This window comes from Molothrus ater, chromosome 1 (genome assembly GCF_012460135.2).
Source record: "Molothrus ater isolate BHLD 08-10-18 breed brown headed cowbird chromosome 1, BPBGC_Mater_1.1, whole genome shotgun sequence".
NCBI lineage: Eukaryota > Metazoa > Chordata > Aves > Passeriformes > Icteridae > Molothrus > Molothrus ater.
In genome coordinates, this window is record NC_050478.2 from 32,567,405 (window position 1) to 32,589,181 (window position 21,777).

Below are 21,777 nucleotides of genomic sequence, written 5' to 3' on the forward strand. Positions count from 1 at the left end.
TTTAGCGTTTGTAGGGAGGGACCAAAAAAAGCAGAGAGTGGCAGGCTCATTCGAGCCTTCCCTCAAGAGCAAATCTGGCCAAAAATTATTTGTATCACAAAAAAAGTGCTACATCTTTCATGGTGCAACTTGAGGCCATTTCTCATTATCCTGTTGGCTGTCACCTGGAAGAAGAGACTGAACAGCCCCTGCTACAACCTCCTCTCAAGTGGTTGTAGAGAGAGATAAGGTCACACCTGGGCCTTATCTCATGCTGTAGTCAAATGCCAACTTTGGAAAATTGTCTTTAAAAAAGTCTCTAAAATTGGAAACAATTTTAGATTGGATATTAGGAAAAATTTCTCCACAGAATGGGTTGTCAAGCATTGGAACAGGCTGCCCAGGAAGGGATGGAGTCCCATCACTGGAGGTGTTTAATAGATGTGTAGATGTGTCTCTTAGGGAGTGGTTTAGTGGCAGGGCTGGGTTAACACTTGGACTCAATGATCTTAAAGGTCTTCTCCAACCTAAACCATTTTGTGATACCATGACCAACCCCAACACAGGAATTTGAGAAATGTATGACTGCAGGAAACACCTTCCCATAAAAGAATGGCAAAATGCACAGCTTAGCTACTACAAAGACAAAAAATAAAGCTGCTGGAATTACTAAAAGCCTGTTTGATCAGTTGCAAGGGTTAAATAATTTTTCAGTGATAAACTGAGATAGTTGATACTAGAAACTGATCAGGAGCTTTTTTTTCCCCTTCCCGGTACAAGAAGAACTGCAGCTTGCTAAGGCAGCTTTGTTTACATGTTTGGTTCAATCAGCTGATGCCCACTGTCCCGTGTGAAGCAAGGCACAGATCATTTCTTCCCAGGAAAAGAATTTGTCAAGCCCTAAGCAGAGTTCCCTTGAGAGATCACTGGTAATGGCAGACAACATTTACCTAAATGTACCAGGCTGCCAAACTAAGATTGTCCTGTTTTCCTTTACTTTCTTGGCCAAAAGCCAAGTTCATACTTCAAATCCCTTTTTTTTTTTCCTTTGCACTTCTTTTTTTTTTTTTTTTTTTTTTTTGTTAAGTTCCTGTGAGCAGCAATAAACAGTTCCTGTGTTGGTGCTGCGTTGATGGCGGTGTGATAGCAGGGTGAGCATGCCAGCTCTGTCAGTCTAGACATGCAGGTACACATGATGTGTTCACACCCTGTCATCTGACAGCCTTCAGGTAGCAGAGATGTGTATCTCCTCAATGAGATTTAATAACTGAGCTGCTAAAGCTGTGAAGTACCAAGCACTTCCTGCCCACGCACTTCTTTGTCAGATGAAGCCCTAAATCTCCCTGAATGTGTGTTTCTCTGCTGGGAGAATGTTTAGGATATATTTCAAACCTTTTCTTCTTTATAGCTGCCTGATTCAATTCACTTGTTTAAATTGCAAAGTTGTTTCTCAGAGACCAACAATAATAATGTAGAAATTATAAAGGTAATTTAAGATCTGATGATGATCCACAGGTTTCAAGCAATCCTTCAGTGCTCCAGACACTCATTTTCAGACACAGTCAGCTATGGCTAGAACACTCAGAGAAGTCAGCTCAGTTTTCAGATGGTCCCTTCAGTCTTGACTTATCCCATTTTTCTTAGCTTTTTATTCTTCTCACTTCCTTTACACTTCTGTTCCCCCTAGCTCTTTCTTCCCTTCTCCTCTCCCCTTGTGAATGTTGGCTGCAACCACACCAGAAATGGACCCAAATATTTTCTGTGTCAGCCCTGCAGGAATGTGTAATCTAAGGCCCAAGAGCAGAGGAGGAAGAATGTGAAGGACTGGAATGTCACAGTAAAGCCACCTTTTAGTTATTACCCCAGCCCTGGTGGGTTTGGATTCCTCTAACCACAGGCCTGATCCTCAGTGCCTCTGAAGTCTATTTGCAACATGTTTAATAATTTCTACCAGCTGGTTCTTATTCAGACTGTCACTCAAAATTTATGTAACAATTTCATGTATCAAATAACATGGCAAAAAACTCCATCGTAACCAACTTTATTGTTTTTAGGCTGATAAATTTTTGGTTTTAATTAACAGGCATTTGTTGTCAGCAGTTTTCCTCTGGAGGTTCTCAAAACCCTCTTGGGAATGAGCATTCAAACTTCCTTTCTCCCCGGCAGACTTTGGATCAGGCTCCCAGTGCTGAACCACAGTGTTTGAAGGTCACTTTTCACTTCTAGGATCAACAACCTGGAAACAAAGGAGTGCAAATAAAGTTAATGTCCCACATGGTTTAAAAAATAATTGTGAATGCCTTCGAAACCTGACATTTCAATTGGGAATGGAGCTGATTGAATAACAACAAAAAAAGCAACAATCACATGAGGACGCTGCAGTCATATGATTTTTTTTTGCACAGTCAGTCACAGCTTTGACTTGGATTTATGCTCCCCCTTGTTTCTGTCAGATAATGAGGGCTCAGTTTAAACAAGCCTGTAGCCCTAAGGCTGTTGCTGTCACCCTTCTCCTTGGATGGCAGCAGCAGGGAGGGTTAGCTCCAGCCAGGAGGATGCTGAAGCATGGATTCTAAATATGCAACATCCACAGGACTGGACATCAGAGCCTGCACTACTGAGAGGAATGCTGGCTAGGGTGCTCTGGGTAGTGGTAATAACTTACACAGTTAACAGAAAACCCTAGAAAAATAGAAGAAATGACAAAAAAAACATTGTCAGAGTTCTAAAATCCCTTTCCATTGGGCAATGTCTTCCTTCTGTTGACAGTGCCTTGGAGTGATGGACTTCCACCTGCCCTGCCCAAAATAAAAATGGTTTACTGCTGCCCCGCTCACTGGTTTCTGGCCAGCTGGTGTCACACTTACAAGTGCTGTTCTTTGGGACCACTGAAACTACTACTCAATTCTCTCTTGAGGACCATACTTGGCTCTAATGCCTTGCCATCTTACCAAAGCTTGTTCTTTGTGCAAACAACAGCAAGAAACTTCACAAGGCTGCCAGGGCTTCAGTGAAAATCAGCTGCTGCACTGCCTGTAGAAGAACACCTGGGCTGGGCAGGCCCATTGAACCTGAATTTGAACCACCAGGTGCAGTGTTTGCCAATCTACACTGCCCCTCTTGAGCCACTGGTTATACCTCATTGTTAGGCTGGCAGCAAAGTCTATTTTTTGTTTATTGCTACAATGCAGAAGTTTATACAATCAGTTGTCTGTGTGAGGGTCACGGCACCTTGGGATCCAGATATTGTGGCCATCAGCACACAGGGGCTGTGATGGCACCTCTAGCCATTGGATGGGCATGTACCCACTAAATGTTTAAATAATATTTTCCTTAACAATCAACTCTGCTCAGGAGCCCAGTCAAGAGATGTGTTGGAATTGGCCATTTTCCACTCAGTTTAGAGTTGTTGCCCAGCATAGGAGATGAGCCATGGGTTCATCAAATGCAGTGAGCTGTGGTAGTAACACTTGCAAGTCAGGCTGGGGCAAGAGTTAATTTGGATTCCTAATTTAAAAACAAATTAAGTACAAAAATTGATCACAGCGCAAAACTAGTATAAAAATGCCTCTGAGGTGAATGGTGTGGCTCCAAACAGGTCTCTCAGTAATCCCAGGGAACGCTGAAAGCAAACGGAGTGAGTCATAAGCACATGAGCCGAAAGAAGCTGAAGACAAAATCATGCATCTCTGCTTAATTCCATCACATGATGAGTCCCGGGGCCCTTCATTTAACCGGAGAGCGGAGCGGCGGGGCAGCTTCACTCGCCCGGGCAGTCTCGGTGCGCAGCTCTCGGCAGGACCCGGCCCCGGCTCTGGAGCCATGGGCGCTGCTCGCCCCCTCGGAACGCTGCTGCTGCTGCTGCTGCTGGCCCAGGGGCTGCTCTGCGCTGCCGCCACACGTGAGTGCTTGCCCTGCCCCGCATCCCCGGCCCGGAGTGCTCCATGTGCCCAGCCAGCCCAGCAAAAGCGGCTGCTCCCAGCACCTGCGCTGGGGGGCTGCTGGAGCCCTGCCCGGCGCCCAGGAGGCGACAGCCGGTCCCACTGCAGGGTGGCCTGGCTCGGGATACGAGAGCTGCCTGAGCTGGAGAAGGTGCTGAGAACTGCTCGGTAATCTGTTCCCTGTGCTCCACAGGTACATGGAGCTGGCTGGAGCTAAAGCTCGGCTCCTGGCAGCAAGTTCTTTGCGATGCTTCCCCAGTTCGAGCATGGCTAAAACAGCAGATGCAGAATGGCCTTTGCACAGTTGGCTTGGCTCAGCTGTGCCTGGGAGAGGCCAGGTTAGAAACTATGCTCCCCACTGGGACACTTGGACCTGTGGATCACAAACCTCAAGGAGCCCAGCCAAGGAATTAGATCTGCAAGCCACAGTGGGCAGGGAGTGGGCTGATCTGCTTCTTTCCGGGCTCCCAGTTTGACTCAAGTCTTAGGATGACTGAGCTCAGGGCTGGGAATGTAGAAATGGGATTTTAAGCTCAAATTCCAGAATGTACAGTATGGAAATTGAAAACCATAAAAGCTGAAGTCCATCTGAGCATTCATCTAGCCTTGTACCTGCCTCCAATGGAGAATAGTACTGGATGTATAATGTGCAAGTCAGGACACTTTCTCAGTTTTTGATGATTTATAGCATTTATAGAATTGCCTCTGTCAGATGCAGAGTCATTGTATTTAACAGTTTTTACTAGACTTTTTCCATCTGTTCATGCATTTTGGGTTTTCATTGCAACACGTGTAAATTTTTGGGACAAACTACGTCCTGCCAGCAAAAAACTTCACACCTTAATTGTACCTTATGTGAAGTAGTACCTTTCATGTTCTTAGAACCTGTAACCTGCTGGTTTCATTTGATTCCCCTTAACTTTTGTTCCTTCAGCTTCTTCCTCCATGCTGTTCATGGTTCTGTTTTTATATTCTCCCCTGTCACCTCTTCCCCAGGCTTCAAGACACAGTCTATACAGCTGTTCCTCATATGGAAACAATTCTATCCCTTTGTAGCGTCCTCACCACCTCTCCCTGTATTTTTTCAGTTCTTTTATAGTGATTGAGCTGCAGAGAACAGAGCATACAGTACTCAAGACATGGCATTATAAAATGCTGTAATGATGTTCCCATCTTTGTTCTCTATCTAGCCTTTTCCCAGGTTTTCAACTACCAATGAGTACTGCATTCAAAAGTGCAAAGCTGAAAGATCCCATTTCTGAGTTTAGAGCTAGTTTAGAGCCCCTTATTCTCAATGTAAGGTTACATTAAATGCTGTTGAATTTCATACAGTTTTATTCTTGAGTCATCTAATTTCATACGGTCCTTCCCTCTATTACTTTAATGCACAGTTCTCAGCAGATTAAAGAACTTTGCTGTTACCTGTTTTCCAGATTATGAACATTTAAATTATTTTTACAATGGAGAAAACTGGGCACTTATTCATAACTTTTTTTTAAAATATCCTAACCAATCATTTACTCATGTGAAATCAATCCTTCATTCTTATCCCACGGTAACTTAATTGCTTTATGTTCCTTTAGCAAGGGACCTCATCAAGTGCTGTCTGGAACTCAGGCAGACTGTAACAAGCAGGTCAGCCTTGTTCCCATGCTCTCTGTCTCCCTTGCAAAACTCAGAATATGTTTGTGAGCAATGCACTCCTTTTATGGCAAATCATATTAATGCACTGTACCTACTTGCTCTGTTCTTCACTGCTGTTCCTACCAGCTTCTCCAACTTGAGCCCCAAAGGGTTTTTTTAATCCTCTAAATCTTCCCTGGAAGTGTTTTTAAAAACTGTCATCACATTTGCCAATTTTTGTTTCTCAGTCACTGAAGCAGCGTTAAGCAAGATGTTACATGCTATGGTTAATAGCTCATTTATTTCACTCTTGAATAACTTCCATACTTGGGCCATCCTATCTAGACAACTTTGTCATTTTGTTGATTTGTTCTATAATTGGGTTTTATGTGCCAACACTTCATTTTGAGAGATGTTCTCTGTCATTTAAAAAAAAATCTATCACAGAAACTCCCTATGTTCTTCCTTTGTGAATGAAAATATAAACCAGCTGACCTATTTGACTTTTGTGCTACTCCTTTACCTTCCCTGAATGGTTTTTTTGCATCTGCATCATCTTTTGGCCCCATACATCCTGGCAAACTTTCCAAATTATTTTATATCTGGTGAAAAAAAGATTAATTTGTAGTTTTTATGTTTTTTCAAGTTGCTCCTCAAATTCTTTTTTGTCCTGCTTTATTATGTTTTTATACATAACTTTAGAAAGTTTATGTTACAGTCTGGTGCCATTCCATCACCTTTTGACTTCTAATACACTTTTATCCTCTTTAGCCGGGTCATCTTTCTATTTCTGCTGTCCTAACATTGGCTCTCATTCTCTCTTTCATGGCCAATACACTTTCACAGGAAATACTGAACTTGTCTCTGCTATGTTTTTCACCAAAATGAAAGCCAGAATGAGAAAGAAGAAAGTCAATCAAAGTATAAGATCTCTTCCCCTATGATCACCTCACCAAAACTATTACAGGAATCTGTTCCTTGGAGCATAACATTACTCTGTCTATTTTGAACTGAATTGCTCTAATTTTGGTTATGACCAACATCTGTTCTTGAGTGGTTTTCATTGTTAAAAAAGAAATACATTAAAGCTTTTTGTTCCTTTAAATTCACCAACTGAAAATCTTCAGTTCCATGCGTTAGAGAAACCAGTGCAGAAGTCTTTCCTCATCTGAAAAACCATCTTTGTCTTGTCCTGAAGCTTGTGAAATGTTTTATATTTGACTGAAATAAACAAAGCACTCAGAGAGGCAAAGAAATACCTAAGCAGCTTGTGATTTAGAAGCAGTAAAAACAGCTATTACTGGACTAGAAAACGAATTCTGAATTCAAGGATTGTAAATGAAAACACAAAATTAAAAGCATTTATAAAATTATAAGTGCTCCAGCTGTTTTTGATAAATTGAACATTTGGGAAAAAAACAATGATTGAAAAGTCTTGATCTGACAAAATCAAAACATTTTTATTCATGAAATAATTTCTACAGAAAATCAAGGAGAATGGGAAAAATAAATTACAAGAATTATTAGCCATTTACTTTTGAATGATACATTAATTTAATGATACCCAAATTGTAATTGAACTTGCTAAGCCTTTGTGAAGTACTTTTATAGTTGCTAATTTGTTTTTTTCCTGAGCAAAGTTTCTGAACAACAACATTACCAAACTCTCCTTCTGACCAAGACTCAAAACAATACAGCATGTGATACAGGTCATTAAGTAAATACCAGTCATAATGTTATGCTTGCTCACATCAAAAAATATTAAATCTGCAGGAAAGACTTGATTCAAGTGATTTAAGTGAGACTGCAGGGAGTTCCTGGAGGGCAAAAGTCTGTGGGAGATTGTGTCTCTGAGTGCAAAATCTGTTATTTTCCTCAAACCCTTCAGTCCTCAAGAGTGGGGAGAGAGCTTCCAGCATCAGCTCAGAGTGGGGATGGGACTGGCCAAGGGATGTTCTTCCTGCCCAGCAGAAATATCACTGGGCAATAAAACACCAAGAGAAAGCAGCTCCTGGCTCTTCTTCTGAGCTGTTTCTCTGATTCTCTCTTGCAGTAAAATTAGGAGCCACCCACCTGTAAAGACCGTGCTTGAACTGGCTACACCTGCTCTGTGTCTTTTCCGAAGCTTGGAAAAATTCCAATACAACCAGTTAGGTTACAGCATACAGGGCAATTCTTGGCCTTCTTACAGGTCTCTGCATTTTCTTTGAAGTCATCCAGAACTTTGTTGCACTTGAGTATAAATCTAAGTATAGATCTGCATCAGCTGTACCTTTACAATAAAGCCATGGAAAGCACAAATTCTAACTCCCTTAATATAGTGACAGAATGGCACACCCAGCAGTTACCTTACCTGATTAACATGGCAGAGCTCTTTAAAGCCTCCAGGCTTCCATGGAACTATGCCCATGAGCCCTCTTATTAACATATTTTTATGGCATCCTACAGTGGCCAACGTGTTCCTACAGGTTACTTGGATATTTACGTTGCTTTCCACTATGTGTCCTTTGTGACAGAAAGAGGGATCCTAGAAGCCTGGGAAAAGTTTGAGCCCATCATTTGTAGTAATATGAGAAGAAAGAGGTTATTGAAGTTATTTAATATTGGAGCCATTTCTAAATAAAAGGCATGAAGCTAATATGTTATTGTTGTTATATTATAAACACATTGAATTTACTATTCAGCTCTAAATTTCCTTTTCTGGAAATACCAGCTTCTGTTATAATTGATTCCACCCCTCCCACCCAAACCACCAGCCAACTCACCAAAGGAGCTGCACTGGGTCAAAACTAATTCCTGGCACAACTTCCACTAGAGCACAACTCAGACACAGGATGAATTTATCCCATTAGCCTTTTACTTGTAGATTTATTACCAGGCAAAGCAGTCAGAAATCAAGCAACCTCTGTGCAGGGAGCCTGACTGTTGCAGGGTTATGTAAACTCTTGCAAACCATTGCTCTGATATGGTCAAAACATTGTAAATATTTTTATTCTTTGTCTGGGAGGTTTGCAATACTGCAAGTAGAAAAATATGTCAGTCTGATAATGGTGGAATTGTCTTTGTGTTGATTATAGTTGATAAGTGTTTATAGCTGCAATGATAAAATTCCATCATTTCTACTGGTGGAAAGTTTTCTACCAGTACATGATTAAAGTTCAGCACAAGAGTAATGTTTTTATAAAGTAGTAGGGAAAATTGCATTACATTAACACTGATGTTTGATTTTCTCTCTAGGGTTTCAAGATGTGTTGAACCATGGAAACACTTCTCCTGTGACATCCTACAAGAAGATACAAGGCTGGTCTAGTGATCAAAATAAATGGGATGAAAAACTTTATCCTTTCTGGGAAGAAGGAGATCCCAGATGGAAGGACTGCTGGAAAGGTGATAGCACATACACATTTCAAAGACACTTGAAAAACTGTAGTGGCCACAAAATCCACCACAGTGCAGAGTGCAGGTGCTATAGTGCATTTTCATAGGGGCAATATCCACTGCTGCACAGAATGGCGAGTTAGAGAGGATTGGGCTTGATACCATCCCCAGTGGGTTGTCTGAGGAAACAGAACAGTGAGTTATTTCATAAAATGCTTTCCCATTATGACTAATCTCAGACAGACATTAATACTTACCAAGAAGTACTGATGGTCAGGGCTCCAGCACAATCCATTATGAGAAACATGCTCTGGAGGACAGGCAGCTTCAACTCTTACCTCAGTAGGGCACGTGGGCTTCAGACCGACAGCTTCAGCAAACACCGTGTCTGTTGTCACCTGGTGGGAGCTGAGGGCCAATGACTATCCCTGGGGAGAAACACAAATTTTCTCTTTTGAGATACATTGACCTCCCACAGGCAGAAAATTTTCTTCTTAATTCTAGGAAGAAAATTAATGGCAGATGAGTAAGTGATCTGGGGGGATATGCTGACTCACTCTGATTGTTTGAAGTTGGGGTTTTGGTAAGAGCACAAGTGATTTAGGAGCACAAAAGCCCTTAGAAACAGAGTAACCAAGAAAGCATTTCTGCTGTAAATGGTGCAAGTTGATGGCAGCTTCTGCTGCAATGCATCTTTCACTGCAGCAAGACTAATTTTCTTTTTTTCAGGTGGAAGGGTGACAGCCAAACTGGACAGTGACAGCCCAGCACTGGTAGGATCCAACGTGAGCTTTGTGGTGACTCTCCAGTTTCCCAAGTGCCAGACAGAAGATAATGATGGCAACATTGTATACAGGAGAAACTGTACCCGGGGTAGGTAATGGCAATTTCCCTGCACCAGGCTCACACCTGCTTGTGCTGCTGTGAGTGCATCACTGAGCTCTGAAAGCACCACAGGCACACCCAATGAACAGCAGCCGTGCTGATTTAACTGATAACTGATAACACTTACCTGTGCATGCCCAGCCTGTGCCACACCAGTTTTTTCCTAAGAAGATCGCTGTGCCATTTTTTGTGCTCTGCCCTACTCCAGATACACTGACCAGGTAATTTGAGACTGACCATAGTTATAAACTTGCCTTCCCAAAGCAGTCACATAATCTGACTTCCCAACAGAGCTGTTACTTTTCAGCTCAGGCACTATGTTGCACAGTTACACTGTTTTCTTTTAAATTTATAAAGCTGTCAAATTGTAAAATTGAGGTTGTTTTTTTTTTTTTCAATTATGAATTGTAGAATTCAGTTACCATATCTACACAAAAAAGTAAATCTCACACTTCCACATTTTAGGAATGAAAAAATTAATAAATAAATATCTAAAAATCAAGCAATATGTTCCTCAGAAAATCACCCTTTTTCATCTTATTAACTACTACATGGAGAAAAAAGCCTATCATAATTCCAGTGTTTTAAGCTGCTGGATCTAGAGCAACACATGCTGTAGTACCTTTCATTCTCTGAATGCATAAGTGTTCAACAAATTATTTTACTGATCAAAGTAATTTTTATTTCATATCAGCAAGATTTTTGTCAGCCTAGGTTGCAGTTAACTATCTAATATTTCGTTAGCAGCTTATATCCATATTCTACTTAATATCTGCTGTGCTGTTTGGGGGAGGAAACTTCCCATTTACTATTCAGAAAATGACAGAAATTCATGTCTAAGTTATTCCAAGGTGCCATAGAAAACTTTTCTGACAAAACAAAATCACTTCCTCACAGACCTTTCACAGCCACTCTTTGTACTTACAATTTTAGATTCTGCCTGCCAAGTATTTAGGTAGCTCCGTTACCCTCGACAGTAGCATCCTGTCAACAGCAGGTTTTTGGGCAAGCACTTCTAGACTGTCTGGCCCATGAGACGGTAAAGTTTTTTTTAAACTTCTTAGTAAAATAGCACCAAGACAGAACTATTTTGTGTTTGCATTAAAAACCAAACAAAGCACAATTTCAGGAAAAAAGAATTAAGGTCAGTCTAAAAATACCCCACTTCACCTGTTGTTTAAATGCAACCACTGCTATAACCTGCAGTGCTTGCCTCCTGTTTCTGACTCTCTGCACACCTCTCAGTTGACCAGAACATGTCCTACTTCTATCCTTAGATCCTCCAGCTTCCATGGATCAGCAAGTCTATGTCTACAACTGGACTGAATGGACTGACAGCTGTGGCTGGGAAAACTGCACAAGCAACCACAGCCACAGCGTATTCCCAGATGGACGTCCTTTCCCTCATCACCCAGGCTGGAGGAGAAGGAACTTTGTCTATGTGTTTCACACTTTTGGTTAGTACTGCAACACATGCCTTTGGCTGGGGGGATGCTGCAAACCTTATATTCCCTTTGTACACAACTCATTTGTCAAGCATGTTTTACTAAAAGCGCTTTTAAAATGATTTCACACTCTTGAGTGGAAATACTGAATTAATTCCCCACTTTTCCAGAGAGGCCATCAGTTGTTTGGTTTAGAAATCGTGGATTACTAGAAGATTCTCTTTAAATCTGCATTCACAATGGTACCACTGAAGAAAATTAATTTCTTTTCAGTACTACTCAAGATCTTTTTCTAGGAAAACAGAGAGTCTGAGCAGGTCAGTCAGACAATTTATTGACAGCTCACTGCCACTTAAGACTTTTAGATTTAAGAGAGAACACAGTGCTGTGTATCACCAGTTTAACAGTGCAGCACTTCTTGTCCCTAGGGAGGCGAGAACTGCCACTGGCTGTTCTGCTGCTCTGGTCACAGATGCTGATTTTCAATGTTTCCTGCTCCTGAGTGTGTAATGGTTGGGCTATTCCTGCCATTGACTGCATACTAAATCTTAGTGCCTTCAGTTCTCCTGGCTAAATCAGTACTATTGTCAGTATCAGTATGAGTAACACTAATAATAATAATAATCCAAATTTTATGCAGAGGTGATATTATTTATGTACCTCAGTCAGCTGTTAAAAAGACAAATAATTGAATATATAAAAATGGTTCTAGAGTATGAAGCAAGAGGTATTGTATCTTCTGGCTACACTGAAAGCAAACACAAAATCACTTAAAATGCCTCATACCACCCACTACATAATCCTAATTACTTAATGTAATGTAACTGCTTTGGAAAGATGTAGATGTCGTGGCAATTTTTTCTTGGATTAGTAAAACTGGGGACATCTTTTTGACAGCTCTGAAAAACCAGAATTTACGTGAGTAAACACACTGTAAAAGTATCCAGTCCTTCGAAATCACCTGTCAGATTATTGGAAGACATTTCTAGACTATTAATTTTGATTTTGACAATCTAAGATTCTCAGAGACTTTGCCTCTCATAAACCAACTTGTGGCGAGGCTGAGGGGAAAAATGTTAAGTTCACGTTCTGTTTCAGGTCAGTATTACCAAACAACGGGACGATCTTCAGCGAAGTTTTCAGTGAACACAGCAAATATCACCCTTGGTGAACACGGGATGGCAGTGTCCATTTACAGGAGAGGGCACTCGGGATTTGTTCCAGTTGCAAGAGCAAAAACCACCTACTCAGTGACAGGTGAGTGTGCTGGAACTGGCTGTGGTGATATGCTGAGGGTGTTCTTTGCTTAGCTGTTAAAAAATTCAGCACAAGCATCATCTGGCATGGAAAGAAGACATTGGCCTGAGAAAGGTTTTTAGCAAGAAAGTGGAATCGCTGGTAAATTGCCTTGAGTAGCTTAAGTAACCTTTTTGCCTAGCTCAGTAGTGACCCCTCCACTTTTCAATGGAAAACGATTTACAAGAGATAATGCAATCTTCCACAGATGTCTGTGATTCCTCACTTGTTCCCATATTTTTCTGGCTGTTTCCTACTGACATTCATTCCTTAGGTCATAAATCAAATTAAAGTACACACCTGTGTTAAAGATACCATGTTTGCATCCCACATTCTGGCTGTTGCTGTTCAAGGGCTTTGGAACTGTTTATTGTTTGCAGCCAGGTATTTCTGCTTTATTTATTTACCTCTTTTTTCTCCCCTCCAGACAAAATTCCAGTAATTGTGAGTATGTTCCAAAAACATGACCGCAACATCTCAGACTCCATTTTCATCAAAGACTCACCAATTACATTTGATGTGAAGATCCATGATCCCAGCTACTATCTGAATAATTCTGCCATCTCCTACAAGTGGAACTTTGGAGATGGAAGTGGCTTATTTGTAGCCACTGGTTCTAGTACATCTCACACCTACACTCTGCAAGGAAACTTCACTCTGAATTTAACTGTCCAAGCCATTATACCTGTACCTTGCAGGCCAGTAACACCCACTGCACCACCGCCCACCTCAGTAGGTAAGCACTTATCAAACAGCACTGGCATTAGGAGCTATGATAAAACTTTATATTCTGATGTTTTAAGTTAATATCTTTAGTAGTTTTACTGTCATCATGAAAGAGCTGTGAGCCTCTGGAAACCCTCTATAAAACTGGCTTAGAGACAGAATCAATAAGCATTAACTCTTCTAGGATTCTGTGGTAGGGATCACTTACACATTTAACTCCTTTTGCATCCAGTTCTACCACCACACTTACAGCATACAAAGGTCTTCAGATGAACATAAATAAGTTTGTATTATCTTTGCTACACTTGGTCAGGAGATTCTAGCCTTGTCTACTCTGTAGGGTCATCTTCTGTAAATTTCAAGTGAGAAAAAGGAATTTCAGAACACTCTTACAGCAAGCTCCTTCCTGGATTGCATTAACTTCCATCCAAAATTAAATGAGATTGGATTGAACTAGAAAAACCTAGTCGTATTCAAAAATATGGGATTTCCACATGGCATTAACCCAGAACAGCTTTTCCACTTTAAATTTATTGACTAACATATTTCAGAATAACTTTCACTATGTTCAGCATTGGTTTATCATCTCAGAGGGTTTTAAGAGGGCCTGCAGTTTCAGCCATAATAATACTACTGTGAAACTGTAAATGTGGCTATATTTTTCAAATTTCATATTTTTAATATGTGCTCTTACCAAAATATGGAGTGAGAATGAAAAATGAAAGGAAAGATATAATTTTCACCACTTCCCCTCTTCATTTTTCCACTAGCTGTAATGTAGAGCAGTGGGAAAATACCAGCTTTTAAAAAAGCATTTTAAATGTTTTATTGGCCTTTGGATTTCTTATATAATTGATTTGGGGATTTTAAAGAAGTATTTAATTGTGTTACACCTTGTAGTCTCCCTTTTATTTCACAGTGATGGGTGACTAGCCAGGTGGCTTTTGGAGTGAGTGAGGCTCCCCAGGCCCCTCTGGGGTTCTAAAGCTGGGCACATGTGCTTTCTTTAGCCATGAGCTCATTACACAGATACATACATACTGCACAGCTGCAAGCCAAAGCCACTGACACCTAGGGAATGCAGGAACAGCTGGAACATGTGGCTGTGTGCAGAACACCCCAAAGCAGAGCTTGGTCTAAAGTTGTTGCATCTCTATCTCTTCTGCCTCGAACAGCTACAACCGGAGCATCTTCTGATTCTGACTCTCCTCCCACTGTGGAGTCAGTGGAGGACAATCCTGATGGAGGCTGCCATATTTACAGAAATGGATACTATGGAAGTAGTATTGCTGTTGTAGGTAAGGATGTGTGTCAACACCTGAACAGAGGAATGATCTTAACAATGAACAACAATGCACGGTAGAAATAATGTTTATTTAGACACGTTTTTTTCAATTACATGAGATCCACAAAAAGATCCTTCTCATGGACATAGCTGAGAGTTTTAGGGATTAATATGCAGACATGTAACTGGCTGACTTTGGTTTCTGCCTGCACTCTGCCAGGGGCTAGTTGCAGAGGTTGTTACCCCTTGCTTTCAGACACGTGAGGCTGGACCTTGGTCTGGATCCCTGCCGATGGCTGACCCCACGTGCTGGTGGGGACATGCATTGTGTCACTCCTTTCTCTGTCACCAGCTTCTGAACATGCCACAGCAGGAGCCCATGGGCTGGGGAGGAGGTTTACCTAAGGCTGAACTGGCCTTTGAATGCAGAGAAATCTCATGTACTCAGAAGTGATTTAGCAAAATAAGGAAGTAAATAACAATAATGAGGGGGAAAAAGGGAGATCAGAAAGGAGCAGCCTCACAGGGAAAGCACTGGAAAACTTCTCAGCTTTCAAAGCCTCAAGAGGAGTGCTAAGGGAGGGAGGAGGTTATGAAAAACAAGACCTGAACTGAGCATCAGCCAAACACTCGAGGTTCAGTACACATAGACTTCAAAGCTTGTCATGTGTCCTACAGTTGATGTGTGTTTCCTCTCCCAGAGGGAATCCTCGAGGTAAATATTATTCAGATGACAAGCATCCAGATGACAGAAAGTCAAGCTGAAAACTCACTGGTTGACTTTGTTGTTACCTGCCAAGGGAGGTAAGTGTGTGAATGAAGCTGTCAGTCTTCCCTGTTTAAAATTAATTAGGTGCTGGAATGCTATATGCACTTAGATGCAGATGTATGAACAAAATTTGGGAACTGCAGTGTTTCTATGTCTTGATGGGAACTAAAGATAATGCAAGTCTCATTTTTAAACTATGCCAACAGAGGCTACTGCCAGGGACTTAGGATTCAGAGCAAAATCCAGTCTCAGTAAAAATAAGGAACTGATTGTGGGGAAAAAAACAATTTACAGTCTCTTGGCCAAGACAAGTTTTCAGCACTTACAGTAAAGCAGGAAACAGTTTACTGAAATTGTAAGGAAACCCTTTCTTTTTGGCGATGAGTTTTTGATTTTTGGAGTAAATGGGTGAGTCCAAGAAACTTCTTGGATGCAAAAACATTGGACTAAAATTCCTAGGTCTTAGAAGGACTAAGAGGTGGATTAAGAAGTACAAGAAACACCGTGGTAATACAATTGGAATACAATTAACCTCTCTTAAGGGAGTATTTTCTTTTCCAGCATATGATACTACTGAAAAGAATTTGCATTCCTTTCTTAAAGATGTGTATTAAGTGTATTTAACGTCAGGGACTTTATAAGTTGATTTGATGCAGCTAATCCTGTGATCACCATAAAATGTTAAATGATAAGAAAAAAGCAGGTAATTATACACATTGTATACCAGCATTCTATATAAAATCCACATGTACATATATAAATGTATAGGTATGCAAAAAATACATATAGTATTAATAAAATACACTTAAATCACTACAGTGCCACTGATTTCAACGGGCACCAGCATTAAACTGGTGCACCAGTGCAATGTGCCTGTGAACTGGGCTAAGTGGGCTGGCAGGACTCCACAGGTGCAATGAGCTCTCTCTTCCCATGCCCACAGTCTCCCCACAGATGTCTGCACTGTGGTTTCTGACCCCACGTGCCAGGTGTCCAAGAGCGTGGTGTGTGACCCCATCGTCGTCACGGATGAGTGTTTACTCACCATCAGGAGAGCTTTTGAGGAACCCGGGACCTACTGCATAAACATCACCCTGGCTGATGACACAAGCCAAGCCCTTGCCAGTGCCTTGATCTCTGTAAATGGAGGTGAGTCCACAAAGAGCAGACGTGGGTTGTTGGTGAAAAGCTTCTCCCTGTGGTCATTTCCCTGCAGGGGGAGAGAACACAGGAATACATAGAGAAGTTCTTGTTATGCCTGGAAGCCTCAGCTGAGACTGCACCAGTTTGTCTAAGAGTCCATGCAAAGATAAAATGATGATTATTTCCCTGGGGGAATTTTAGCTGTTAGACCTTAGTCTGACTTCTGTTTACAGTCCAATGAGTACAGTAATTACACAAACTATTCAGTATCACAGAATATGAACAGTTCTTAAGTCAAAATGTAATTTTCCACAGAAAAATGTTGGGCAAAAAAGCAGGTGGGGAACATGCCAGCCAATCCACTCCACACATGGAGAGATAGCAGAAATAGAGGGGAATTCAGCTCAAGAAATCAAAGTCTGCAGCACAGTTGGCTGCCCTGGGACCTCTTTACTGGCCACGGGCCTCAACATGGTTTCTATTTGTACATGAGGATAAGATGAATTATGTTCTGGAATGATCTGTGTTACATCCAGTGACTACAGAGTCTGCCCAGGTTTCCAAACCGTTTCCAAACTATTTCCAAAAAGGAGCTTTACCTTTGGTTGGATAAGTATCACTGTGTCTAGCTCATAGCTATCAAAGCAGACTTGACAGAACCAGCTATTAAACTCAGCCTCAGTCAGAAGTCTAAAGGATAGTGCTGCCTCTCTGCTCCCACTTCATTGCCCTCCTGACGTCCTATTACAGTGTCCTAGTGACTCTTCTGAACTCTCTAATTACTATCATCCAAACAACTGAGCCTTTGCAGTCATTTTCCATAGCATTTTTTGATGGTTTGATTTAATCTAGGTGTAAGTTTATCTGTACTGAAATCAGTTCATTATGAATAAGGCACAATGCCTGACCTCTGAGTGCATTCTGGTTCCTAAAGGTGAAACTAAGCATGCAGAAGGGTTTTTCTCAACTGTATTCACAGACACTAGCTTTAGCCCAGTAAGACTGGTCTGTCTAAGTTTCCTCCTGAGGGCAAAGCTGACTTAAACTTTGGGGCTTCTGCCATATTCAAAGCAGAATTAGGATCTAAGAGAGGTTGCTGCTTTAAGTCACCTTCTGGATGAGTCCATCTAGTTTTGCCAAAGTTATCCTATAGTCAGTGTAAACATTCCTCCAGCATAACAAATGGCAAGGATCAAATTAGCTTCACCTTGTGGGGTGCCAACAGGGCCTTTCATTCCTCTCCATGCTGCAAGGGTATCAATGTGTCTGAGGAGCAGAGCTCATATGAGGAAACTGGCAAAGCACAACTCACACTCTGGTGGAATGAAGAATTACATGGATTAGGATGTGAAAGCACCACCTCCTGCCAGTCACTGACCTCCAATGCTTAGCATTTTAGAATTACTAACTGTGCTTCAATTCATACAGCAATAAGTAAAAATGGCATCTTCTTTGGAAAGTCTATCTCACTGTAAAATAGAGGCTACCTTTTAATCAATCTACTTTCTGAACTACAGGAGCATCATCTGGAACAACAGAAGGTGTCTTCATCTTCCTTGGCTTGTTGGCAGTGTTTGCTACCATTGGGGCATTTGTCCTTTACAAGTAAGTTGCTAGTTTCTGTGATTAAAAACAGTTCAAAGAACTGTCAAAATATTATTTAAATTAACTAACTGAACAATTTAAATTTGCTTTAGCTACATTTTTTTTACTTACTATTGCAGCTCACAATTATTCTGGCAAATATTCAAGAAAACAAGATTACTGGTTTAGGCCACAAAACCATTGGCAATTATGCAGATGTTAAGGACTTTCAGAAAAAAAAAATAGGCACATTCTGTGCCCATTAGCACAAACAGTAATACTAGCAGGCCTGGGAACTTCATCTAAGCAGAAAGCAAACTCAAACTGCATGATGTGATTTATATATGCAGTGAAACCAAACAAATTCTTCATTAAATAATTGATTAATAAATTCTTTGGGGGAAAAGGTTCTGAGCATGCAGGCCAGTAGTTAAGAGAAGAACATGTTGCTGCATTATTAGTTAGGAAGTTTCTCATGAGACTTTGGAAGTTTCTCTTTTGAGACTGCCAGAAGACTCCTGAGTCCAGTGTGTGCTCACCCTTCCCAGTGAGTGGTGAGAAACACACACTTCCATGGAGCAGCAGTTCTCCAGCTCTCCTTCTGCCTAACCAGGCCCTGTCACCACTACTGACCTATGGCTGCCAGACAACGGATGCAATTGAACAGGGGAGGAGGAGAGGGAATGCGTGATGAGCACATGATCAGTGCTTTTATGCACTGGTCACCTGCTAAATGTGCACCCTCCTTTAGAAGTCTTCCAGTAACTAACTGTTCACATTCCTTGCAGGAGATACAAGCAATACAAGCCTATTGAGAGGAGTGCAGAACAAACACAGAAGCAGGAAGGATTTACTGCTTACTTCAGCACTTTCAAAGCCATTTTCTTCCCTAATAGCACTGAGAGAAATCCTCTGCTGAAGAGTAAACCCGGCATTGTTTAAACCTTTAGTGTGACACTGACTATTAGATTAAGTACAGCCCTTGTATCTGAACTGTACTTTAATGGAGTTTTCTTCTTGTTGTAAAAAAACCCCAGGGAGTAAGGTGAAAGCACATGTAGACAGGCTGGTAACTTTTGGGGCTTGGTGCAATTAGCAACATTTAAGTAGTCTTTTGTAGAAAAACGAAGTAGTTTTAAGCACTTGCTGTTCTTGCTTGTGATGTAGGATACACTCTTCTGAATTACTAATACTCCCCACCCCCACACACTTATCTGGCTTTTCTTATTTCTAGGTTAACAACGTGCAAAATTAATCACATCCATAATCTGAAAGGGGGGGAGGGAGAAAAGGTTAATTAAAAAAAAAAAAAAGACAAAAACCCCCACCAACCAACGAACTTGTAAACACTTAGCTTTTATTGCTGCTCAGAGCCTTAGCAGGATTCATGTCTTTGCTGTAAAGAGAGACATGGGGGGCAGGCACGTGTTATGTCTGTGGAATGAGACGTGCCATGGCCTATTCCCAGGCATTCCCAGGCTTTGGCACTGAGCTGCTGCCACTGTTGCACTGCTCAGGAGGTCCTAGCACAGACTGGCCCCAGGCCAGCCAGCTCCCCACCAAGCAAACCCCAGATTCTGGGAACCACCAGAGGCACAGCTCCCACTGTGAGCTTGGCAGCAGCCACCCTGTTTTCCAGGGTTCAATAGCATGGGTGCAGCTCATTAAATGCCAGCTGGCCTCAGGGCCAGAAAACAGGGCTGGACACACTTAGCTTCCCACTGGACATGGCTACCAGTGCATGAGCCTCGCTATAAACTAGACCACAGACAGCCAGGGAACAAGATGAGGCCCGTTGGCTTGGATCTCTCTGTTCAAACTTTGAGTTCCATGTAAAATTCTGAGTTGCAACTGCTGATGTTTCCTTTGTCTCCTTTGCTTCCACTGGTCTTGAGACACTGGACTGGCACCACTGCTCCCAAGGGGGCAGATATGATCTATGGCCAATGAAGGGTCAGCAGAAGAAGGGATCTAGCAGGAAGTGGCAGAATTCAACTGCCTTTTCCTCTTCTCTTTTCCTTTCTGTCTTTCCTGCTGTAGAGAGACATTAATTTCTGCTTGCTCCTCCATCTCTCTGACCACTAAATCAAATAAATGAAAACCCCAAGATAACTAAAACACTCTGCTCCAGTTTCTGCTGTTACGTGATGCACCTTAGAAAATGTAAATTTACGCAAAATCAATGTGCCTTCACTTGTTCACTCTAGCTGCAATTCTGTTAAAAGAACTCGTTCTGAGGCCTTCCACAAGTGATCTGGCCTCACAGCCACACATGCTCATCACTCAGCATCATGGCATTTCACAAACTGCTGAAGGCTGGCTCACTGCAGGATGAGAAAAGGAGAGCATCTTATTTGCAGAAAGGGAAGAGGTTGCTAAAAAGGTTCATGAAGATGAGCAAACAGACCAAAAATTCTTTATAGCTCATGTTTCAAAAACCTCCTTTGTTGTTAGCAAAGGTTATAGGCAAAATGGAGGCTGGGCAAATGACCTTACATAATCCATTTCTAAACACTGAATTCTTTGAAGATCTGTATTTCAATATAATTAGCTTATTTAACATGTCTTGAAATATCTCTGATACATACTGTTTTCTGTTCCTGTGGCAATACATAATTATAAATATAATTATAAACATAATTATAAAAAAACCCATAATTATAAACTTTCCTAGTGTTTTAGCAGATCTTCAAAATGCTTATCATTTGTAATCTGAATCTAGTCTTCACTGCCCTTTCCCAGTGTGCACAGACACTTTTCAATGACTTAAGGACATTTTAAAAAAATGTGGATTCCAACATACCTGTGAGATTAATTCTTTAGCTCTAAAATTCAACAGCCCCTTTTCTTCTTTTGTTTCCAGGTTCTCCCATTATTTTAATTCTTTTGTGGCTATTTCAGTTATATTATTAAAAGCAGTGTATTTGCTATTGTTCCATCTTCCTCATACGTAACATCCTATTGTCTAAGAACTAGCATCTCAAATTATTTTCTGACTTAAACAGGAAACACATTTTCTGCAAAAAATTACTGTTTAGGTGTGTGCTCTGTTATCAGTCAGGCAGGACTGTAATTTGTATTTGTTGCTCTAGCTTGAGGCAGGACAGGGGTTTAGTGGAAAGCTTAAGATGACCTGTAATGAAGCATGAAAACATAAAATCTGTCACAGCTCAGGATCAGTGAAGATGCAGGCTACCACCTGGGCTACATGCAGAAAACTTCTTGTTTCTGCAAAATGCTGCATCTTAGAGGACATCTTAAGACATGTTAAGCTTTTGCATAGAAAACTGCTTTCAGGCATTTGTTAAGAACTTTTTTATACTTTAACCCAAGTATTAGGAATATCTTGCACTGTCTCCCTTTAAGTGCCATGTCAGAATACTACATTTTTATATTACCATTTTGCCTTTTCAGCTGTAACTTCTATTTCTTACATGTTTACTTTTATACAATGGAATTTAACTGCTGCACTGATAAATAAACCATGTAATGATTTTAAAGAGTTCGCTGCTTTGTATCAGAACGACAAACTGCAAGATAAACAACCCATCAGAGTTGCCCAATTATTGATCAAAAGAGTGTCTACCTCCATAAACACGGGATCTGCCTTACCCTCAGCCCACACCTGGCTCTACCATGGGTTATCAAGTGGATTTTGCAGTCTCCCTTCAAGTGTTCTCAGAGAAATGGCCCCACAAACCTGAGAAGCAAGGAGACTTTAAC

General features: G+C 41.2%; 1 protein-coding gene across 1 annotated transcript; it reads left to right on the forward strand.

The window, feature by feature from the left end:
- Window positions 1-3,660: 3,660 nt before the first annotated feature.
- Window positions 3,661-21,556, forward strand: GPNMB (glycoprotein nmb). The gene is made up of 11 exons (XM_036396427.1): window positions 3,661-3,880; window positions 8,781-8,930; window positions 9,651-9,794; window positions 11,084-11,263; window positions 12,350-12,508; window positions 12,975-13,283; window positions 14,449-14,571; window positions 15,260-15,362; window positions 16,271-16,476; window positions 17,988-18,075; window positions 18,843-21,556. The coding sequence occupies exons 1-11, from the start codon at window positions 3,661-3,663 to the stop codon at window positions 18,994-18,996; spliced, it is 1,836 nt and encodes a 611-aa protein (XP_036252320.1). The 3' UTR covers window positions 18,997-21,556.
- The last annotated feature ends 221 nt before the right edge of the window (window positions 21,557-21,777 follow it).